Below are 20,736 nucleotides of genomic sequence, written 5' to 3'. Positions count from 1 at the left end.
CTTAGCAAAACTATTATCTCAAAATAATCATACATTTTCAGTAAGATAATAGTTTAAGTAAGATTCTTTGTAATTGCATAGATGAATGTAAGATCAAATTATAGCAACAAATAACTATTCTTGAGAGGATTCCCAGATGAATTATTTATAAACTGTAAGATGATGCTAATAACTCATGGATCTTAATCCATGTCTGCCATTAGGAATGGGAGATGTTTAAGTACTTACATGACCTACATTATGTGACCCATAAAAGTAGTAATGGGGTCATGGAGTAGAAACTACTAGAGAACCAAAACAAAGAGCAGGTGTTAAAGGTCACGTTTCAAAATTGCAAAATCTTAAATGTGAATGCCGTATTCTAAGAATTAGGGTTTGTAGGATATTAGAATTTTGTTGCTGTATTTATTAATTTTGTATTGCCAGAACATTAAGAGCAGCAAGGGTTCAGTTTCCCCTTCCCTGAGGATTTGATATTTATTTCTGTACAACACCAAATGAAAAATTCCTTTAACATCTTCAGTTCACACAAAACAAAAGAGGGCAGGGGAGTGTGAAAAGTGCAGTTAAAAGTCAAAAGATCAAGTAAACCTTCTTGTTAACTATTCTTTTTCTTACTTTCTTTGTATAAAGTTTTTCAAAGGCAAAATCTTTTCATGACTGTCTGTCAGATGGCAGCAAATGTGCTTGGTGGGGAAAAAAGATGTCAGTTTTATGTGGTAAATTGAAGTCCTCCGGTTCTGTCAGGTCTCAAGACAAAACAAGGCACGCCCACAGAATGGAAGGTGGCTGTGGGGAGGAAATCAAAAGATAGGAAAATGCATTTTTGCTCCCTGGATTGTAGTAAAATTGCAAGAAGAACTTAGAGGTACAGTACAACATCCAGTTGGGTGCTCTTGGACTGACTGACGGGAAAAACTGTTGCCCAAAATGCTCCTGTTTCTTTTTGATCTATAGGAGAGAGTTTTTCACTAAGCTTATACCGGCAACTCAAGAATCATTTTTAGCATGCCAAACCCATCCCAGCAAAGCACTGTAAAGTTAAATTTGCCCTGGCTGGTTACATCTGACTCTTAAGACTTGTCTGCATAGGGGAGTTATTCCAAAATAGTTCCTGAATAACTCCATGTGTGCAATCTCTCATCTGGAATATGAACCTTCATACATGGAGTTTATCAGGAATAGCTAATCTTTAAATTTACATTCTACCTTATTAGATGGTTTGGATTAATTTTCATGCATAGACAAACCCTTAGAAGGCTGAAGGAGGAAAAATAAGATACAGGTGGCCTTGCTGTTCTTGCTGAGTAAAACCCACCCATGTAGAAAGCCAGGACAAGGCCTATGAACCATTCAGTAAATTTAAGCATTCCGTAGAACTTGCTCTGGTTGTCTGCATAGGGAGGAGCTTTTTGTTTTCTGTCCTTATCTGTCTGTTGAGCATATAAAAGCACAGTATGTTCTAAAGTGTTCATTTAACAAAGCACAACAGCAGCCAACATGGAAAGTCAGATGTACAAACCAGCTTGGGAAGCAGCATAAGGAAAACTCCAGTGGTTACCGGCTAACTTTAAAAAACTCCAGTTTCTGATAAAGCACTGTTAAGTAACGAGTCCTGAAATTGTTTTAAAATTCCTTCTCTTTACCCATGTTGGTTTCTATCGAGTGTCTATCTTCTCAACATCTAATTGACTGACAGAGGCATCAGCAAATCTGATTAAATTGCTATTTTCAAAAATATATGTTGCTAACTTTCTGCTAGTGATCTTGTTACTTTTTTACATACAATTTTCAGATGGAAATACACGAAGTCATAGTGGGGTTCTTTTAACACTTACCAACAAATGTCATGCAGTTACCACAGTTATATCCTATTCTAAATACAAAGTGGTGGAGAATGTGATAGCACAGATCCTATAATGTGGCTACCTTGGCAAAAACAGATTTTAATTCCACTTACTGCATATTTCTCAGTTGATTTCATACCCACAGTGCAAGCCAGTGAAAGTAGTTGAAAGATTCCTGACTTACTAATAACATCTTACAACTTTATATAAATTCTCTCTCTCTCACACACACTCACACACACACACAAAGTGTTAATGTAGACAGTGACAAATAGCTTTATAACAGTACAGGCTTTCTAATTCACACTTCAATAACTTTCACATAGTGTTTACCATTGAAAAGTGAGCAGCAAGTGTTGAGGTCTCTATGAATGAGTTATTGTACAAAGTACGCTGCAGAACCTTTATTATATTGTAAAATAGCATCAGATTAAGCTCCACTTGTCAAATGTTCATTACAAAATGTTTTTCTGTCTTTGCTTTTCATCTTCACTTAATTACCAATTTGCAGTTCAGTCATTCATAGTAGATTGTCCTGTCAATAATGTAAATTAGTGAGGCTTTACAGTGTCAAGGAGTTTTGTTCTAGGAATGTCATCTTTTCTGAAAGAAATCAGTAATAAGTGAATAGAAGGACTAAAATCTATTGGTGACTATAAAATGTCAAATTAACATATCACATTGAACAACATTTTAACACCTAAATTATTTTTTTTACAGTGTTCAGTGTTTAGAGGGAAAAAAAGCTTGATTCTCAGTGTGTATTAAATTACCATTTATAATATGGTTGTACTCCGCAGCAATTTGGACCTAAATTCTTCTGAGAGTTTCCAGGATTCTTTAGACTCCTGGAAATGTTTGTGTCTTCATATAATTTTTTTAAAAATGGATGGCTTAGGTGTGAAAATGAAAGCTACAAATCCATACAGTAGCCCGTGTGTTGTTTTTAGTATTGTATTTTATTTATGCTGCCCAAATTTTGGCTAATATGATGCAATGTTTAGATTGACAATGCATAGCTACATTGAAAGAGAAAAGATTTTGGCATAATGAGACATTTGTGGCTTTGTCATCTTGCATCTCCAAATGCTCATTGTGGGACGAGCACATTAGCTGCATGTTTCTATCAAAATGATCAACAGTGAAATAGCTGTTGTGACACTTTAATCTGCAACTTTAGGTTTCAGAGTCAACATCAATTGAGATTAAAATGCTATTCAGAGCTATTGAGTGTCAGTGCATTGAGTCACATTTGAAGGCTTTCTGTTCAGCTATGATAGCTGGCACATTTTTTTTTTTTTTAAACTTTAGATTCTACAGAATAATTCAGTAGCAAGAAAAATTAAAAGGTTGATGAATAGCTAGGGGCCTCTTCATATATCATCCCGTGGATTTGCATAATGTTTGTTGCTGAGAGTAATCTTAATCTATTTTAATATTTTCTCTCACCAGAGTGTGTACAAATGTGACTTTTTAAACCTTCAAATTCAGCAACCCCTCCAGCTTGCGCAAGATGCTATAGATGCCTTTCTTAAACAGCTGAAAAATCCCATTGATTCTCTACCTGGAGAACTCTTCCATGTTGTGGTTTTCTCACTTCTCCTTTCTTACTTTCCGTCACCTTATCAACGATGGATATGCTGCAAGAAGGCCCATGAACTTCTGGTGCTGAATGGTTTGCTGCTTATAATCACTCCAGACTCCTCCCACCAGAATCGCCATGCCATGATGATGAAAAGCTGGAAAATTGCCATAGAATCCCTGGGCTTTAAACGCTTCAAGTATTCAAAGTTTTCTCACATGCATCTGATGGCATTTAGGAAAATCTCCCTGAAAACTAAAAGTGACTTAGTTAGCAGGAACTACCCAGGGATGCTGTATATTCCACAGGATTTCAACAGTGTAGAAGATGAGGAATACTCTAACATTTCCTGCTACGTCCGATCAGATACTGAAGACGAACAGCTAGCTTACAGTTTCATGGAGCTTCCTGATGCCCCTTATGACTCAGACTCTGGAGAAAGCCAGGCTAGCTCAGTCCCCTTCTATGAGCTAGAAGATCCTATATTACTTTTAAGTTAATGTAACAGCTGAAATGCCCTTTAAGTCCCAACTTCTTTATTGCTTAACTAATTTTGCTATACTAACATGGGCTCGTTACATAAAAATGGTTTGCATAGAGAAAATGCAAAGGTTTACAGAGTTTGCTATTTTTTTCTACTTTTGAATTTTAAAATTTATTCTTGTACAAAAAGTGAAGAATACGAGTTTTATGCAAAATGACTCATGTCATAGCATAAATTGCTGTTAGTCTTTAGGATTTTTCAGAAAGGTACCATTCTTTTCTTCAGTGCTGTGAAGTGTGAATTCTACTTAATTTGCTAAATGTCTTGTTTCAGTATTTTTAACTCTTAATACGGTTGAGCTTATGACACTGGAGTTGGTGGATTTCTGAGAAGTTTCTGTAGGAAAAAGCAATTTGCACTTTGACAGTAAATGTGCAAATAAGTTTGGAGTAAGATGTTAAGTGGTTAAACTTGTCCATTTTTTTTTCCTGAACAAAGCTTGTTCTGTATTGCAGAAACTGTTTCTGGGTAAGCTTGGGCTGAAGGAACTTTAATACTTGCACATTTGGTTTTACTTAAAGATTTTGTTGTTCTTTCTATTTCAGTTAATTGAGATAATGCCAAAATATTGGGGCATACTCTCTCATCTGTACATACATGTAAAACTTTACTGGCATGAAAGGAGTTAGACATGTGTTGATGAGAGACTAACCCCAACAAATGATGTAGTATAATAGGTTTAGATAACTTATTTTTTACTGCAAAGCTGGAAAGTGTTTGCAATTTTATGATTATAGTAGCACTAACATATCAGCATGGCCCACAATGGATAGTTTTCTATATTCTCCTGAAATTACATTTTGCATAAAGTTTTAAAGCAAAATACTTATGGGTGGGGGAAAAATGCTAAGATTAAGTATTCTTTTATAGCTATAAACCTTAGTTGCAGAATTTCCAAATTACACATGGTAATTCTAGTGGGCCAATTTTGTAAATGCTAAGACCCAATTCTACACATACTTAAGGATGTATATATACTTACTCATATGAGTAGCCACACTGACTACTCACATAAGTGAAGTTAAGTACATCCTTAAGTGTTTGCAAGATCTGGATCCTACTGTAGATAAAGCATTTGGTTGGACATTTTCATGTAACTTTCTAAGAATTGTTCTGCAGTTTAAGATGCTGAGACAAAAATCGGCTCTGTACACATTCTTGACTATTTTGTTTAAATGTGTATGGTAAACCTATATTCTTCTGCAGACAAATGTCTATACTGGTGTAGAAACAGATGGTCATTATTTTTTGTTTGTTTTTTTTAAAAATACTTTTGCTCTCCATTTAAAAAGAATGGCCAAAATTGTCAAACCTGGGTGCTGAAGTTAGGGACTTAAATTCATTTGTAGCTATCAAACCAGAAGTATCTCGAATTAGGTTCCAAAGTGTGGGTTTTAAGAACCTAACTTTAGAATAGGCTTGAAAATTTTAGTCCAGTGTTATAAATGCAGTTTCACATATAATAAAAATGTCTTTAAACCACATAAAACTAATCTTGTATTAACCAGTGATTACCAATTGCCATTTTTAGTGTGAATTTTTAGGTGGTTATTTTAGTTTTGTTTTTAAAACACTCCCATGGAAGTTTTGCATTTAAGTTTCACAATTTCCAACTTTTTGATTGCTTTTTTTGCTTTATTCTGTACTTACACTAAAATTTTCACAAACTGTATTAAGTTGTGTTATTCTTCAACATAAGCTTTTTGTATATCTTGCACATCACAGATTAAAGGAATCCCTGATCATCCAAACTTGATTGCTGTAGTTAACTATGAATGGCACAATTATTTACAAATAAAACAAAAGTTATATTTAAAAATGTAATCATTTTAAGACTAGATGGAAGTGTTAAATTAAAACTCATGCTAAATTAAAAGGATATTAAAAATATAACTAACAGAAAGCCACTGATCTAAAAGAAATCCACTATGTATTTTGAATTAAGTTAAATACAGCTTGATATTCATGTCTAATGCTTAAAATTCACTTTTGCTAAACTAAGATGCTTGGCAATCAAGACTGCATTCTTCTCAGTTGAGCACTGCTGGAATCAGTGATTTACGTTAAAGCTAAATGTTGGTGCTATAAATTCTCAGTTGTTTACAGAAATTACTGATTCGGCTTATGTTCCAAAGTGTGCATGAGCTATTTTAATTGGTACTCCTTTTAAAAAACAAAAAGCTATACAAATTTATTACCACCTAGCATAGATATATTTGTACTGGTTAATGTAATTTACACTCCATTTACTATTCATTCAAATGGGGACGGGTTGGAATTAAGACCCAGACATATTCAGAAGAAATAGGCTGAATTCAAACATTCAATTTTTGAACTATCTGACAGCTTGACGACATTGTGGTTGTGATTCAGGGACCCAGATTATCATAGAAGCTGTGTTTCTTTTTGCTGCCCAAACTAAATACCTTAAGTGCTTTCCAGAAATGGAGGGTTCGGTGATGTGAGGCAAAAGGGTTTCCTGCTACTCAGGCCTCCCAAAACAGGAGAGATGTCATGATCTTCTAGAGATACAGCTTTAGAGGTTCAAGAAGAATGTCTCTAGGTTTTGAAACTCCTCAAAATCATGACTGGACACAATATGGTGAAAGAGGATCCCCATACTCCAAGTGTCAAGGAGAGGGAAGCAGGCATACCACAAAATGTTTGTTTGCATTTGTTGTCTTTTTTCACTACTTTTGTGAGCAAAGCACATGTATTAAAAAAAAAATTAAAAGCCTTTTGTAAAGTGTTTTGTTTCAGTAGAACTGTCTTTTTTTTTTTTTTTTGCAAGCTGTTTATATTTAGATTTTCATTAGTATACATTATAACAATTTTACATTGCACATATAAAATACTTTGGAGATAGAGTAACATTATATAAAGCAAGAAAGTAACTAAAATGCAAAATTGGGTAACCTAATTTTTTTATAATTGTGTTGTAGATTATTTTGATGGAAGAGAGATTTTACAATCTTATTTAAATATTTTATAACTCTTCATAGTTAACAGAAACAAATACAACTCACATTCTTCCTGTCTGCTTTGTATGCCTCCCTTTGGTTTCTCTCTTCTAATCTCTTCTTCACTGTAGACTGGAACACATCCTGCTTTCCTCCACCGCTCTGCCACTCTTACAGAGCACAGCCTTGCGGTACCCACAGTAGGTACGGTGTTTCCTCTCAGTCATTAATTATCAATCAGAGGCACTGCTGAAATGTTTTCTCCTGGAGCTCACAGTACAAATGGGAGAGAATGGTGGTGAAGAAAGCAGTGTGTGCAGATGCAAAAGGTTGAAAATGCAGGATTCCAAGGCCATTTCAGCAAAAATGTAATTAGTCTTGTTTCTGTTCTACAAGAGATTCCCCTTAAGAGTCTGGAAATTCAGCTTAAGTTACTTTTCTGGGAAATTTTAGCAATTCTCAAGCTAAAAGGTGGATAGAAAATGTTTTGTGTGTCCATCTCCTTTCTCAGACACACTTGGAAATAGGCACCCATAACCCATTGGGAGGAAATAAACTGTAAGCATTGGATGCATTGTGAGGTGTTTTTTAAACGTTTTTGTTTAGAATGCAGAATTATGAAAGCTGCTCAACTATCTATGAAGTACAAACTCCATATGAAAGCAAATGCTGTTCCCACTCTGCTAACTCCTAACTGGGTTTTCCTTCATTGTTAAACAGCAGCAAATGTTCCTTGGCTGCTCTTAATGTTTCTTCCTGCAAGAAACTTTTCATACTTTTCTCCCTAGCTGAAAGAGAAGCTTAATAAACCTCTTAAAATAAATCTCCAGTTGCACCTGTTGAGACCCATGTGGTCCCTTTGCAGGAATCAGCAGAATGGCTATTTATAATAGGGGTCTAGTACCTGCCAACTTGTTTTAAGTTTTGTAGCTCAAATCACACCAAAGTAAATATCTAAATAGTCTGGTCAGTTTTCTCACTTTGGTTGATGTTTCTTTTAGAGCTACTTGTGAATGATAGTCTGCTAGTGTAACATACTAGAGGGAGAGTTGCAAGAGACGTGTTTCTGGAAGAGCTAGTAACTTTTAAAGAGATTTCAGTCAAGTGTGTAATAACCAGTTTTCCCCCTTCTCCAAAAATTTCAAGAGATTAATGGCTGCTTCAAGAGTGTTCCTGGAACTGAGCTGACAATAGCAGTACTATTTGGGTGCCTTTCTCTTGAGACCTCTTTAGGGACTGATTTACTCTCAGGAGAGATATCTATCTTTTAACTGTTCTGTCAGTTTTAACTATTAGTGGAAATGGTTACTGATAGGCTTTCTGCTATATGCTCGCACTATTAAGATTCACCTTTTCAATACAAACACCAGCTTTCTGTTCAAAGGCTGTAGCTAATGCCCACACACTGGAGGTATTAAAAGTTCATGCATTTTCTCTCCACTGAATAAATTCCTTATGGAATTGAGAAATTATGGCCATGTAAGCCCTATGGAATTTTTAGAAGAAAACAATATTCTTGTGCTCAAAATTTGGTACGCTGTTTTGTAACTAGTGATATCCAGCCCAAATAAGCAGCAGATCAAACAACTTTTGCTATATTTTATTAATGTACTTAATTCATTACTGAACATAAAATCTAAAGAGCTTTCCTGATAGAGAATTTAAATTATTTATTGCTTGCATGTTTTTGTATTGAAGTAGGGCATTTCCAATTTACATCTTGTAGTTATTGCTTGATTTAGAAAGCAAATCTATTTCTGTAATGGTAGCAGATTGAGGAAACTGCTCTCTACTTGAAGTTGCATACAATGAAATGATGTGGTGCGAAGTACTACACAAACTCTTAAATGATTACAGCTACTTTTATACCAAGAGGCCCAGCTCGCATACTCACCTGGATTAGATCAAAGCCACTCGCCCTCTCACTGCAATCACCTTTTGTGGTAAACTTGTTTTCTTGAATTCTGCACTTGTACATTGAGCTGCGTGCTTCGACCGCACAAGTGGCGGGGCAGGGTGGTGATGATGCTAAGTGGGCAGCTGCTTGCACAATTTGAAGCCTCCTGCCATAAATACGTCTATGAGCAAAAATAGCCCCTGTTGCCCTAAGCATCCCACGGCTGAGCCAAGCTGGAGGGAGGTAATCGTAGGCACTGGTGTAGCTGTGGCTGTCCCAGCCTGTTACAGAGACAAGGTGGGGGAGGTTTATATGTTTCCTGCGACTAAACGCTGGGCGTGAGAGACAAGCCGGAGCCTACTCCAGCTCCTCAGCTACTACGGCGGGTCGCCGCTTGCTGGTAATTTGGGTAAACGTCCTTCCATGCTTGGAAGGGAGCGTAGCATGTGCTTGAGGCTGCCCCGGGCGCATGCGGGGCAGTGGGCACTGCACTGCTGCGTCCTCGGGGGGGCTCACTCCCCGGCTGTCCCTGGGCCGTGCTCGCTCCCCTGCCGGCCAGTAGCCCGGGCGCTCCGGCCCTTAACCCGGCTGCGGCTTTCTCGCTCTCCCCTGAGGAGCGGGGGTCGGGTGCCCCAGCCGAGCCCCTCAGGCGGGCGGCGGGGAGGCTGCTGCCCACCGAGCGGGGCGGGGGCCGGCCTGGGGTAGCCCCCGGAGAAGCGAGCGGCCCTTAGGCTCCGCCCCTTTTCGTTCCCCCTTAGCCAGGCCGGGGGCAGGTCCACACGGGGCTCGTGACCCTCCCAGGCGGAAACGGCTGGGCTCTGCATCTGCCACCCTGCTCTTGGGCCGCCCCGCCCACCCGCTCGTCCTGTGGGTTTCTCTTCGCCCGCGCCGCTGTTTTTTGAGCCCTCGCGCTCCCCGTAGCCTGCCTGGGACACGGAGACGCCGCCAATATGGCGACGGCAGCGGCTCTGGGGGTGGGGAACTTTCCGGGGAGTCGGCGCCGCCGGGGGTGAGTGGCCGGGCGCGGGAAAGAGGGAGCGAAGCCGCCCCACGGGGCTGCAGCTGCCAGGGCGGCCTGGGAGGTACGGGGGCGGCCAGAGGGAGGCCGGGGAGCGTGGGGTGGGGATGGGGGGCGCTGGTGCCGGTGCCCTTGTTCAGCGCAGGGCTGAGTGACACCGTCGGGGTAAAACGCTGGCGGTCGGGGGCGGCTTGCTGGGGTGGGGTGTCACCCATGGAGCTGAGCTGGGCTGGGCTGGGTTAGCAACGGCAGGAAACTTTCGGAGAAGTTTGTTCCTAGGGCAGGTGAGGCCTGGGTTCCTCTGTCTGTCCGTCTGTCTTGGCATTTTCTTTCGCTTTTACATTTCTTCGCTCTGTCTGTCTGTTCCCGTGTTAACGCAGCGCGGGAGCCAGCCGAGGAGCGCCGCGTTCACAGCAGCAGCTGCAAAAGAGCTGCTCGTGCAGAGGTTCAACTTCCCACCTTCTTCTCCCACCTTGGGGGACCAAATGATCCCTTTGTTTTTTCCGTCTAATGTGGAAGCCCAAGGTAAAAACCCAACCCTGCTGGTAAAAATGAGAAAAACTTCGCGATGACAAGCTGTTGCAAAACAGTTAATCTTGACTCCTGTGCGGAGGGAGCTGGGCTGCGTGGGGAAAAACCCACTTCTAAGGTTCCTGTCGCTCTCCCTGAAGAGAGAAGGTCACAGAGAGTCTCTTTGTAGCTATTCAGGGATATCAGGAAGGATTTGGTTGCATCCTGTTGCTCTTCAGTATATTGTATATTGTATTGTATATTGTTCAGAGAACATACTAGTAACAAAGCCTTTGATCCATCCATGTTGGTTGGCTAAAGTCTGCAACACACAATATACCAGCTTAAAGGTGTGCTTTTAAACTAGTGCAGAATGCTGTGGAGAGACCCTTAATTTTATTTAAGCCTGGATTATATTGGTTTAATTTTCATTAATAAACTGATATTCGAGTACTCTCACAAGTAGTTTCCAGATTATCTAAAGCTTTGTGTAGTGTAGGTTTTAAAGGTATGTTGTTAACATGTATGCTAACTAACATGTTTTAGAAGGCTGGTGTAGACAGTGCCTACTTCATTTAATGTGTGCTAAACTGGTTGTGTTAAACCTAGAAGGAAGACAAGGTCAAACTTTCCAACAAGACCCCTTAAAAGCCTCACCTAAGCAAGATCTAATTTGATTTTCAAACCAGTTTTAGTTAAACCATTTCAACTTCTATGTTTGGACAAGGCCGAAGTCCTATTAAAAGATACTTAAAAGGGAACCCATGTTTTCCTAAGTACAACGGTGTCTTGGTAGCTTGCATCCCAAATTTAGATTTTGCTTAAAACATATAGAGGTGTGCAAAACTTGATGATTATAATAGGATTTAAATGTGAACTGCCAGTGTTTCCAGCTCAGCCATTGCAATAGTGTACTGTTAAATGAGAACTGGAAACATGGAGGGTGCTGTGTAAATAAAATAAATGACATTGATTAGTCTAGTTTCACGCCTAAGCAGAATGAAATAACAGCATAAATGTTGAAGGGTAAATGAGATTTAGAAACTCTTCCAATTTTAATAGCCTGACCTGTTCAGTAACACAGATAAGGAATATTAAAATAGGTAGTATATTTAACTTGACCATGTCCTTCTAATAATGAGTGCTGCCCTTTTCCTTTTGCTCCCAGAGAAAAGGTGAAAACTTCTGCTACTTTTAACTTACCTAATTAAACACGTGGGAGTTATAAAGAAAATAACATCCATTTGCACTGGGGATCAGTATTATGACCGGGCAGTACATTTTATTAATAATTTCATTGGAGGGAACGCAATAGTGAGGGGCTAAATCTGCTAACCATCTAAAGCTCTGATTTAGGCACATGCTTAATTTCATACACATGAATAGTTCTTTTGAATTCAGTGGGACTAAAGTATACTCCTGATTATCTGAATAGCATGGCGAACATGGATTTTTATTCAGATAATCAGGGGTCTGGATAATTGAGAGGACAGGAGCCATTAGGTGGCAGGGTGGCCTCCCCCACAGTCAGTGGCTCATACTTCCCCTAATCTCTACTGTGCCCCACCAGGATGCCTTGCACTTGCAGAGATCTGGTGTCACTAGCTCTGCAGCAGTGCAGAGAGACCTTTGCAGCGTTGCTGGCATGGCCCCATTCACGCTTTCTTTTTACAGCGGGGCTGTAGACAGCTCTCTGCGCTGCCATATGGCCAGTGACCCTCTGCCATGACTTTACCTTACCAGGACCACAGCCTTCCCTGCACCTTTTGTCTACAGGGATCAAGTGTCCCCAGCCCTGCAACTGTGCAGGGAGCCTTCTAGCTCTGCTGACATGGCCTCGTCCACTCACTCCCATGACAGCAGGGATACAGAAGGCTCCCTGTGCTGGCACAGAGTCATTCAGCATCAGGGTGGCCAAGGGCTCCTCCTCCTTGCAGTCCTGACTGAGTCTCTGCTTTATTAACTGAACCACCTTGTTATCCAGAGTCCTTCCTTGTCCCCCAACATAACAGCCCTGCTTCAGAGGACATGTATCTCATGCTGGGGGACAAGGAAGGGATTTGGATAATGCTGAGGTTTGGGTAATAGGGTTTTGGATAAATGGGAATATGCCAGACATATACCAGAGAGCACTCTTGGCACATGTCCAGTCTCTCCCAAACCACTAACTCATTACAATAGAGGAAGGATGCTGATCAGTTTAATTACCGCTGATGTCACAGTGGTCCCACATAAAAGTTAATCAATCTGTTGAACTGACCCTGCCTGGAACTTATATAGTCATAACTAAGGATATGATTTGGTCATTGAGGTCACAGGTTCTGTGACTTTCTGGGACCTCCGTGACTTCTGGGGCAGGGGTGGACCAGCTGTCAGTCCGGGGCTGCTGCCGAACAGGTGACTGGCGGCCAGCCCTGGGGCTGCAGAGCAGCAGCTGTGGAACAGCTGATTAGTGGCCAGCCAGCTGCAAGCTCCTGCATCATTGTTTTCTTCTGTTCCCCAGGGTATTTTTAGTAAAAGTCAGGGACAGGTTGTGGCTTCCATGAATTTTCGTTTATTCCCTGTGACCTGTCCCTAACTTTCGCTAAAAATACCTGTGACAGAATCTTAACCTTAGCCATAACAATACAGTGCTTAAGTCCTGCCAGAATACTCTGAGACACTGTTTCCGGGAGCCAGAACAGGATCTTTTGGCAATTCCAGTACTTATCTGGCATTTCTTGAGTATGGCACTCACATGCCATAACAATTAGATACAATCATTAATAATTTAATTAGTCCTAATTTCTTCATATACAGCCTATATACAAGATTTCTATGAATTTTGACTGTATGGGAAGTTGGAAGAGTCTGTTGTTCTATTAAGATCATTGTCAGCAAAGGACTGACCGAGATACTGATTTTTCTAAAGGACATAGTTTTTAATATTAATCTCCTTTGCCATGATGCCTATAAAAAACTTGACATCTATTAAGCAGCTCTTACACTGAGACCACTGGCTGTCACACTGATTGATACTGTATCTTTGTACTCCCTGGTCTGTCTGTATCCATCTGTTGTCTCTTGTCCTATACTTATTTTACAGTGACTAACACAGTGGGACTCTGGTCCTTGATAGGACAATAAAAATAACTAATTATAATTCATAAACTCATCAATTTGTTTGTAAGTTCTCAAAAAATTCACTCTCACAGAGTAAGTTCTGTAAATTTGGGATGAATACATGTTTTCATATATAGCATGGATTCAACCTCCACAATGCACAGTGGAATCTGTGCCTCCATAATATCCTGTATTACAGGGCTCGACAAATTCGTTTTGGAGCTAGGAGCCAGCCCAAAAATTAAGGAGCCAGACAACATGGGCCCAGCGGCAGGGCGCCCTGGCCAGAGCGCAGCAGTCGCTCTCCCTTCCCGGCCCCGCCCCTTTCCCCTGCCCCTCTCCCACAACGTGGGCCCAGCGGCGGTGCACCCTGGCTGGAGTGCGGCAGCTGCAGCACTCCCCCCTCCCAGCCCTGCCACATGGGCGCAGTGGCACCCTGGCCGGAGCATGGCTCCCCCTGGAAAAATACTAGGTGCCAGACTTACATTTCTAGGCGCCATGGCGACCTGGCGTCTGGGTTTGTTGAACCCTGTCTTAATACAAATAAATGCAGTAAAAGTAAGAGTTTCAAAATGCAGAGAAATTGATTTTTACTCAACATATGACTAAATTAATAGATATTGAAGCAAATAGCTGTATTTTAACATTTACATTAAAAATACATTAGATATTTACTGTAGATAATAACACTACCTACAGTTAAGATATCGAGGATTAAAAATATTACACCAATCCTCTTGCTTCAAGCCACAAGTAGATCATTACTTGGGTTCAGGAAGAAATTTTCATTATAGAATAGTAGTGGTCTCTGTTAGATACAGGATGTCCAGGCTACATGGACCATTGGTCAGTTTTGTATGGCAGTTGCTGGGAATCAGTATTTTCCAAAAATATTTTCAAGTTTCTTTCTCTCAGAATGTCTCAAAGATATCCTATTCCTTTTCTGCAGCAGGATTTGATAAATTAAATTGGACAGCTGAGTTACAGCAGGTTAGTGTAATGCAATGGTTTACAAAGTGGTGAAATAGTTATCAGATTCTAATTATAACAGTCTTTTTCTAGTGAAATTTTACATGTCATGGTGGTAGATGAGAAGGACTTTGATTTTTGTGAAATATGTCAGTTTGAAAGACAATTGATGGTTATTGTCTTTTGGCTCTCTTTTCAGGGAATTTAGAGGTTAAAAAGGAAGTTTTGTGATTAAGGCACTGGACTTGGGTTTGGGCTCAGGAGGTCTGGGATTTGTTCCTGGCTGAGACATTGAGCAGATCAGTTAATTTCTCTGGGTCTCAATCCCCCATCTGTGAAATGAGAATAATGATACTTCCCTGTCTCACAGACTGTTATGGGGATACATTTATTCATGTTTGTGAAGCGTCCATATACTTCAATAATCAAGTAGACCTATAAGTACCTATCTAAATAAATATTGCAAAGGATACTGAAAAGATTTAATAAAAAAGTAGGATTTTAGTTTTGTTACCTGAAATAATGTGGAGTGACTGTAATGAAAATAACAGATCTGGAGCAGGAATTTAGCAGGTTCATTAAATTTTATTTTTTACCATTTTACTATTATAAGAAGATTAAGAAGCTGTCCATTAACAGATATTAGAATTTAACAGAAATGTCATAGGAATATTCTGAAATGTGATGGTGATTCATGGAAAGATTGTATTGTCAGTTAGGATTTGATTAGCTAACATTATATTCCTCATTATTTTATTTAAATTATAGAGTATTTTTATAAGATAAGAATGCCAATTCATACTGGTTTTGAATAATTTTCAATAATCCACCAATTATAGAAAATATACTAAAAACGACCGACACCCCCATCAAACTATATATTGTATATAGTTGATATTTAGTGTATGCTTTTAATTTAGATTGTAAACTCTTTGGGACAAGGAAAGTATCTAATATGCTAGTAAATAAGTTTAAAGTGTGTATTTTAGCATTGACATTTCTATTTGTTTTTTCAGGACTTCTATAATTGAGGACTGTTACTGATGAAATGACACTTCAGGAGGTTATTGCTGCACTGCATTTCTTGGATGAAACCCAAACAGTTACTTTCTGTAGAGGGGGTAAAACCCCCTAATTGCCTGTTTACATGTGTAGATCACTGCGTTACTGTGTTAGTCACTGTCTCTATGCAGCAATGACAAGGCTGGAAGAAGCAAATAGAGAAGTGAACATGCATTCATCGGTCCGATATCTTGGCTATTTAGCCAGGATCAACTTATTGGTTGCTATATGTCTGGGCCTTTATGTGAGGTGGGAGAACACTGCAGATGCATTAATACTGGTAATCTTTATTCTGGGACTTTTTGTTCTTGGAATTGCCAGCATACTTTATTACTATTTTTCAATGGAAGCAGCAAGTTTGAGTCTCTCCAATCTTTGGTTTGGATTCTTGCTTGGCCTTCTCTGTTTTCTTGATAATTCCTCTTTTAAAAATGATGTGAAAGAAGAAGCAACCAAATACTTGCTCTTTACCTCCATAGTTATAAGGATATTGTGTGCTTTGGTGGAGAGGATTTGCGGCTGTGTCCATCATCGACCAACTCTGCTGACATCAGTTGAATTTCTGGAGTTGGTTGGATTTGCAATTGCCAGCACAACTATGCTGGTTGAAAAATCCATGAGTATCATCTTGTTGGTTGTGGCTTTGGCCATGCTAATTATTGACTTGCGGATGAAGTCTTTCTTCGCAATTCCAAATTTGGCAGTTTTGGAGCCCTGGCATCTTTATTGTTTTTTCCTTCCCTGAACATTCCCACAAACCCATTTGCCTTGGCCTGTTTCTTTAGTTGCCTGATTTCAGACCCTCTTCTCGATGTTTACTTCTGCGGACTTTCAGTTACTGAACGATGGAAGCCCTACTTGTACTGCGGTAGAATTTGCAGAAGGCTTTCAGTCATCTCTGTTGGAATAATTGAACTTATCTTTTTCATTCTAGCAGCCTTTAAACTAGGTGACTTGGGTCTCTGGTACTTTGTTATACCTGGTTTTTCCATTTTTGGAATTTTCTGGATGATCTGCCACATTATTTTTCTTATAACTCTTTGGGGGTTTCATACAAAATTAAATGACTGTCACAAATTCTATTATACCCACCGGGCAGAGAACAGCAGCCTTGATCGAGTCATGGCTTCTAAAGGAATGCGTCATTTTTGTTTAATTTCAGAGCAACTAGTATTTTTCAGTCTCGTTGCAACTGCAGTTTTGGGTGCAGTAACTTGGCAGGTAAATTATAATATATTTATCTCTCTCTCCCTCCCCCCTCCTTGATATTATAAAGAATGTTTTCTAACATTTGATATCTAATATTGTATGAGGGCCAAGATACAATTGAGTAATACAGATTTTAATGTGAAGCTCCTGGCTTCAAAAGCAGATTCTTGTTGTCTGACCATGGCTTAGTGGGGCCACTGAATCTGCCAACCTAATCTGGTATGATAAAACTGACAGGTGCTAATTCAAGGCTGGAAGAAATATTAAAATAATTTAAAACATCAATTTATTTAATCTATAAAGCCACTGTCTATGTTGCCAGAATTTTCACAGCAGACAACATGCACATTGCTATAGCCATATAATACAAATTGAAATATGTTAGTGCATAGGTTTGTGAACGTATTTTAGATGGGGTAGTTTTAATGAAACCAAGAAAAGATAACATTTAAGTATACATTTTTCAAGAATGTAATCATGTGATTCCTCATTAATGTCAGTAGAGGTCAAACATCTAAATCCTTACAAACTACCTTGCAAATATATCCCTTGCATCCGCCCCATATGCAAATATATTTGAAAATACATTTTATCTTCTAAAAAGATTTCCCCAGAGTACCCACAAACTTCTTACCTTTGTTCACCTTTTCTTCCCATTTGACTTTCCTGAATGGAGGAACATGCCTTTTCCTTAGCAGGCTGAGCCAATGTACCTTAGTTTGGGACCTGGCTAAATATTTCAGACAGAGGCATGGTGAGTGTTACTCACCACAGCAATTTGGGAGTGGGTTAAAGGTAGATATTTTAAAAGTAGATTTAAAATGTCAGTTGTTTTTTATTTGTCTTTAGCCACAACCCCAAAAGAATTTACAACAGGCAAATCCAGCACACAGAAATGGCCCTGCAATGTTTTTCAAATCATTCTGCCATCCATTCAGAAGGATCCTTGTGATCCTAGATTCTTGCTGCTGACTCATGTGTTAAATGCTTGCTGGAGAGGGAAACTGAACATTTTTTAAATCAGAGAATCAGTTTTCCTCTGCATCAAGCACATTAGTGGTTTGCAGAGAGAAGCTGGCTAGAATCCTGGTTAGTTTCCCTCTGCAGCACTTCCTTGGGTAAATCATCAGCATATAGCTACAGCTGCTAACTTTGCAGACAGCAGAGAAGAAGAAGAGGGGAGGAAACCTGAGATTTTAAAAAAAGATAGAGAATGGGGAAAAAATGCAGAAAACCAAAAAGATTAATTTAAAAAGACAACTAAAGAAGAAAAGAGGAGAGACAAATGCATTGACAAAGATGAGGCTGCTTAGGAAGAGATAAATAACACCAGTGGCACTAACAGTGACCCATATAACTTTTCCACTGAGTATTATGTGAGCCACCAAAATTTAAAGGTGACCAGTCCAAAGTTTTTGAATCTTTATAGACTATCATACGGTAAAACAAGTTATTCGTTACTACTAAATAATTCTTTCTGTCCCCAGCTAGCCACCTAAGTATTTCATAGGGTGTTTGTCCTACTCTTTCTTAAAATCCTGGGGAGTACTACATGGTAAATATGATGCTACTTTAAAGTAACTTTATTTTTTTAATTTGAGGGTTATAAACAATTTCTGTGTTTTAAAGTTAATCTAAGATAATTATGCTGTATTTATTCTTGAAAAGAATTACAACAGTTTTGCAATTGCACATTTTCTCATATATGTAATTCAGAAGAAGATGTGATTTACGCTTTTTTCCTGATAACACTTTGTGCTTGTGAAGGTTCATGAGACTCAAACAGGCCTATTTCTCGTAAGATCTTTGCATTTATTTTCAGTTAAACAAGTGGAAATTGGAGGGTTTTTATTAATGTATGGCCCAATTAATCAGATGTACATCACTTGTATCTGGTAGAGGAAATATGTACTTGTCTGTTCAGTTGAGGAGAAAGAAATAACTATGGTATCAAAGGGAAAGGTACTGAATCAAGTAATAGTTTCCCCCCTTAGAAAATCCAGTTAATTAATTCTAGTCATGAATTGGAGCAAGAAGATGTTATCAGTCATTTATTTACAATAAAGTAGTCAGTAGTACAATAAAGTAGTCTAAGATTACAAATGCAAGTGTCACCTGCTAGAAACATTTCTACCTTGGTAGTGTGACTACCTCTTGATAGAGCAGTGTGGGTTGTCCCCATAAAGGTCAAATATGTGCTTCTGTTGGCGAACTATGTTACAGCAAAGTATGATAAAATATCACTTACTACAATAGTTTCCAGTGATTTCTGTCATTTTTGGGGTTGTACAAGTTTTCAGAGTAATTAAAAGCTACAAAAGTATACCTGTATAAACCCACCACTTACACTTGATCCAGCAATTCAGAAATCTTTGCTGGAATAGTGTGCTGCCTTTTTTTTTGTGTTTGTTTTAAGCTTCATTTTTAATATAGTTTAGTTAAGCTCAGTGGCAACATAGCAAGTGAGCTGCTATAGCAGATAGGTGCCTTCTTTCTGACAGGTTGTGTGTTTAGCCTTAGCTTTTCTAACACGTTTTGGGCCTTTGTGGTATATAAAGTTAACTTTCAAGTATCATTGTACACATTTTAGTTAAACATAAAAGTAGTTACTGATTGATATTTAATCAATGAATTGTGTCCCACTTACAAATTATACTTTGGTGTTAAGAAGTCAAAATATTTTAGAGGCTCTTTAAAATATTTAAAATAAAAGAACAAATTTCCACTTACATTTGTAAAGAAATCCTTGCATAAGTAAAGGTCAGTACTGTCAATATGCAGTCTAATTTTTAGTTACATTTTAATTTTCTGCTTATGTTCTTCTTTCTTCCTTGGGAACTCTCAACTTCTCACTATCAATGGCTCTTAAAATATATTTAAATTACTCTTTTAAAGACTAAAAATAATTTAACCTTTGTATGATGAAATTGCATTTATTGTTGTTGACCAGTTAAAATAATTTGGGATCATTTTTTATCTATTTCAGTATAAAAAAGTGGCAATTTGTTTGAAATTAGATAAATATAAGCTAGAAAATGCAGCATTTCAGCATAGAACTCCCCTTGCTCTAAAAATGTACTGAAAGTGAGTTTAATAATATAGCATTTGATACAGACATGTCTCAATGTTTGCCAGCCTGCTACATAATGAATAGCACAGGTTAAAAACTCAAATCTTGGAAAGGCATTGAGTTGTCACAATAATCTGCTATAGATAATTAACTCTAGCATATCAGAGATCTAGCACAATTGCATGAAAGGGAAGATATTTTTCTAGGTGATGGAATAGCTTATCCTGTAATAAGCACATTATGTGTGAATTTCTAAGGGTATGTCTACACAGCAAATTAAAACTCACAGCTGGCCCGTGCCGGCCAACTCTGGCTCCTGGGACTAAGGCTGAAAGGCTGTTTCATTGCAGTGTAGACTTCTGGTCTCAGGCTGGAGCCTGAGCTCTGGACCCTCCCACCTCACAGTCAACCATAGGCAATATACTGTGTACAGTTGGTCCCATTTTGAAGGTGCTGCAGCTTTCAGGTAGGGCATGTTGCAATAGTTTAACCTACAGCAAAGACTGCTCCTGAAAGGAATCCCCAGCTAGCTAATGAAAAAAGACACTCTTGACTACTGTTGTTTGAGTCCAGGAGTAACAAGTTTGTTAAAGATCTACTTGCTTATAAAATTTTAGTCTGATCCTGCACAAACTTACACTTGAGTAAGTTTATTTCCACTTCACACAGTCCCTGTAATTTTAATAGAATTTATTCACAAGTAACTTTCCTTGTGTGAGTAAGTCTGTGCATAATTGGGTTCTTAGGTCCAGACTAGCACATGCAAGTGATCCAGATAATTTTGCTTACTGCAACTCACAAAACGGTGACTAATTTTGCAGACAAATTTATATGCCTGCTGTTAGCCAGGATTCTGCCAACCCAAAGCTTGTGGTAACTTTACTTTGTGTGAGGTGGTGTCAGTAAATAAGTCAAATGGAGACACGGCCATCCAGCCGATAGATGGACTGGTAGAAACAGTATAAC

General features: G+C 38.9%; 2 protein-coding genes and 1 long non-coding RNA gene across 3 annotated transcripts in view; 2 read left to right on the top strand and 1 right to left on the bottom strand.

The window, feature by feature from the left end:
• Nucleotides 1-6,722, top strand: part of BMT2 (base methyltransferase of 25S rRNA 2 homolog) — a 50,908-nt gene extending 44,186 nt beyond the window's left edge. The window contains exon 5 of the mRNA XM_067564234.1: nt 3,300-6,722. Coding sequence (XP_067420335.1) covers nt 3,300-3,929 — 630 coding nt within the window. The 3' untranslated portion in view covers nt 3,930-6,722. The remainder of the gene's footprint in view (nt 1-3,299) is intronic.
• LOC137163847 (uncharacterized) lies at nt 2,148-7,194 on the bottom strand. The gene is made up of 3 exons (XR_010922854.1): nt 7,000-7,194; nt 3,412-3,684; nt 2,148-2,450 (listed from the first exon to the last, which is right to left on the bottom strand). It is a non-coding gene; the product is annotated as an uncharacterized lncRNA (long non-coding RNA).
• Nucleotides 7,195-9,162: 1,968 nt separating this feature from the next.
• TMEM168 (transmembrane protein 168) overlaps nt 9,163-20,736 on the top strand; it is a 29,564-nt gene continuing 17,990 nt past the window's right edge. The window contains 4 exon segments of the mRNA XM_067564232.1: nt 9,163-9,839; nt 10,229-10,373; nt 15,446-16,203; nt 16,206-16,712. Of these exon segments, the coding sequence (XP_067420333.1) occupies nt 15,577-16,203; nt 16,206-16,712 (1,134 nt within the window). The 5' untranslated portion in view covers nt 9,163-9,839; nt 10,229-10,373; nt 15,446-15,576.

This window comes from Emydura macquarii, unplaced genomic scaffold (assembly GCF_026122565.2).
Source record: "Emydura macquarii macquarii isolate MOO-44397 ecotype Brisbane River unplaced genomic scaffold, CSIRO-AGI_Emac_v2 contig_2636, whole genome shotgun sequence".
Taxonomy (NCBI): Eukaryota; Metazoa; Chordata; order Testudines; family Chelidae; genus Emydura; species Emydura macquarii.
This window is presented reverse-complemented; position numbering and strand designations above follow the sequence as displayed.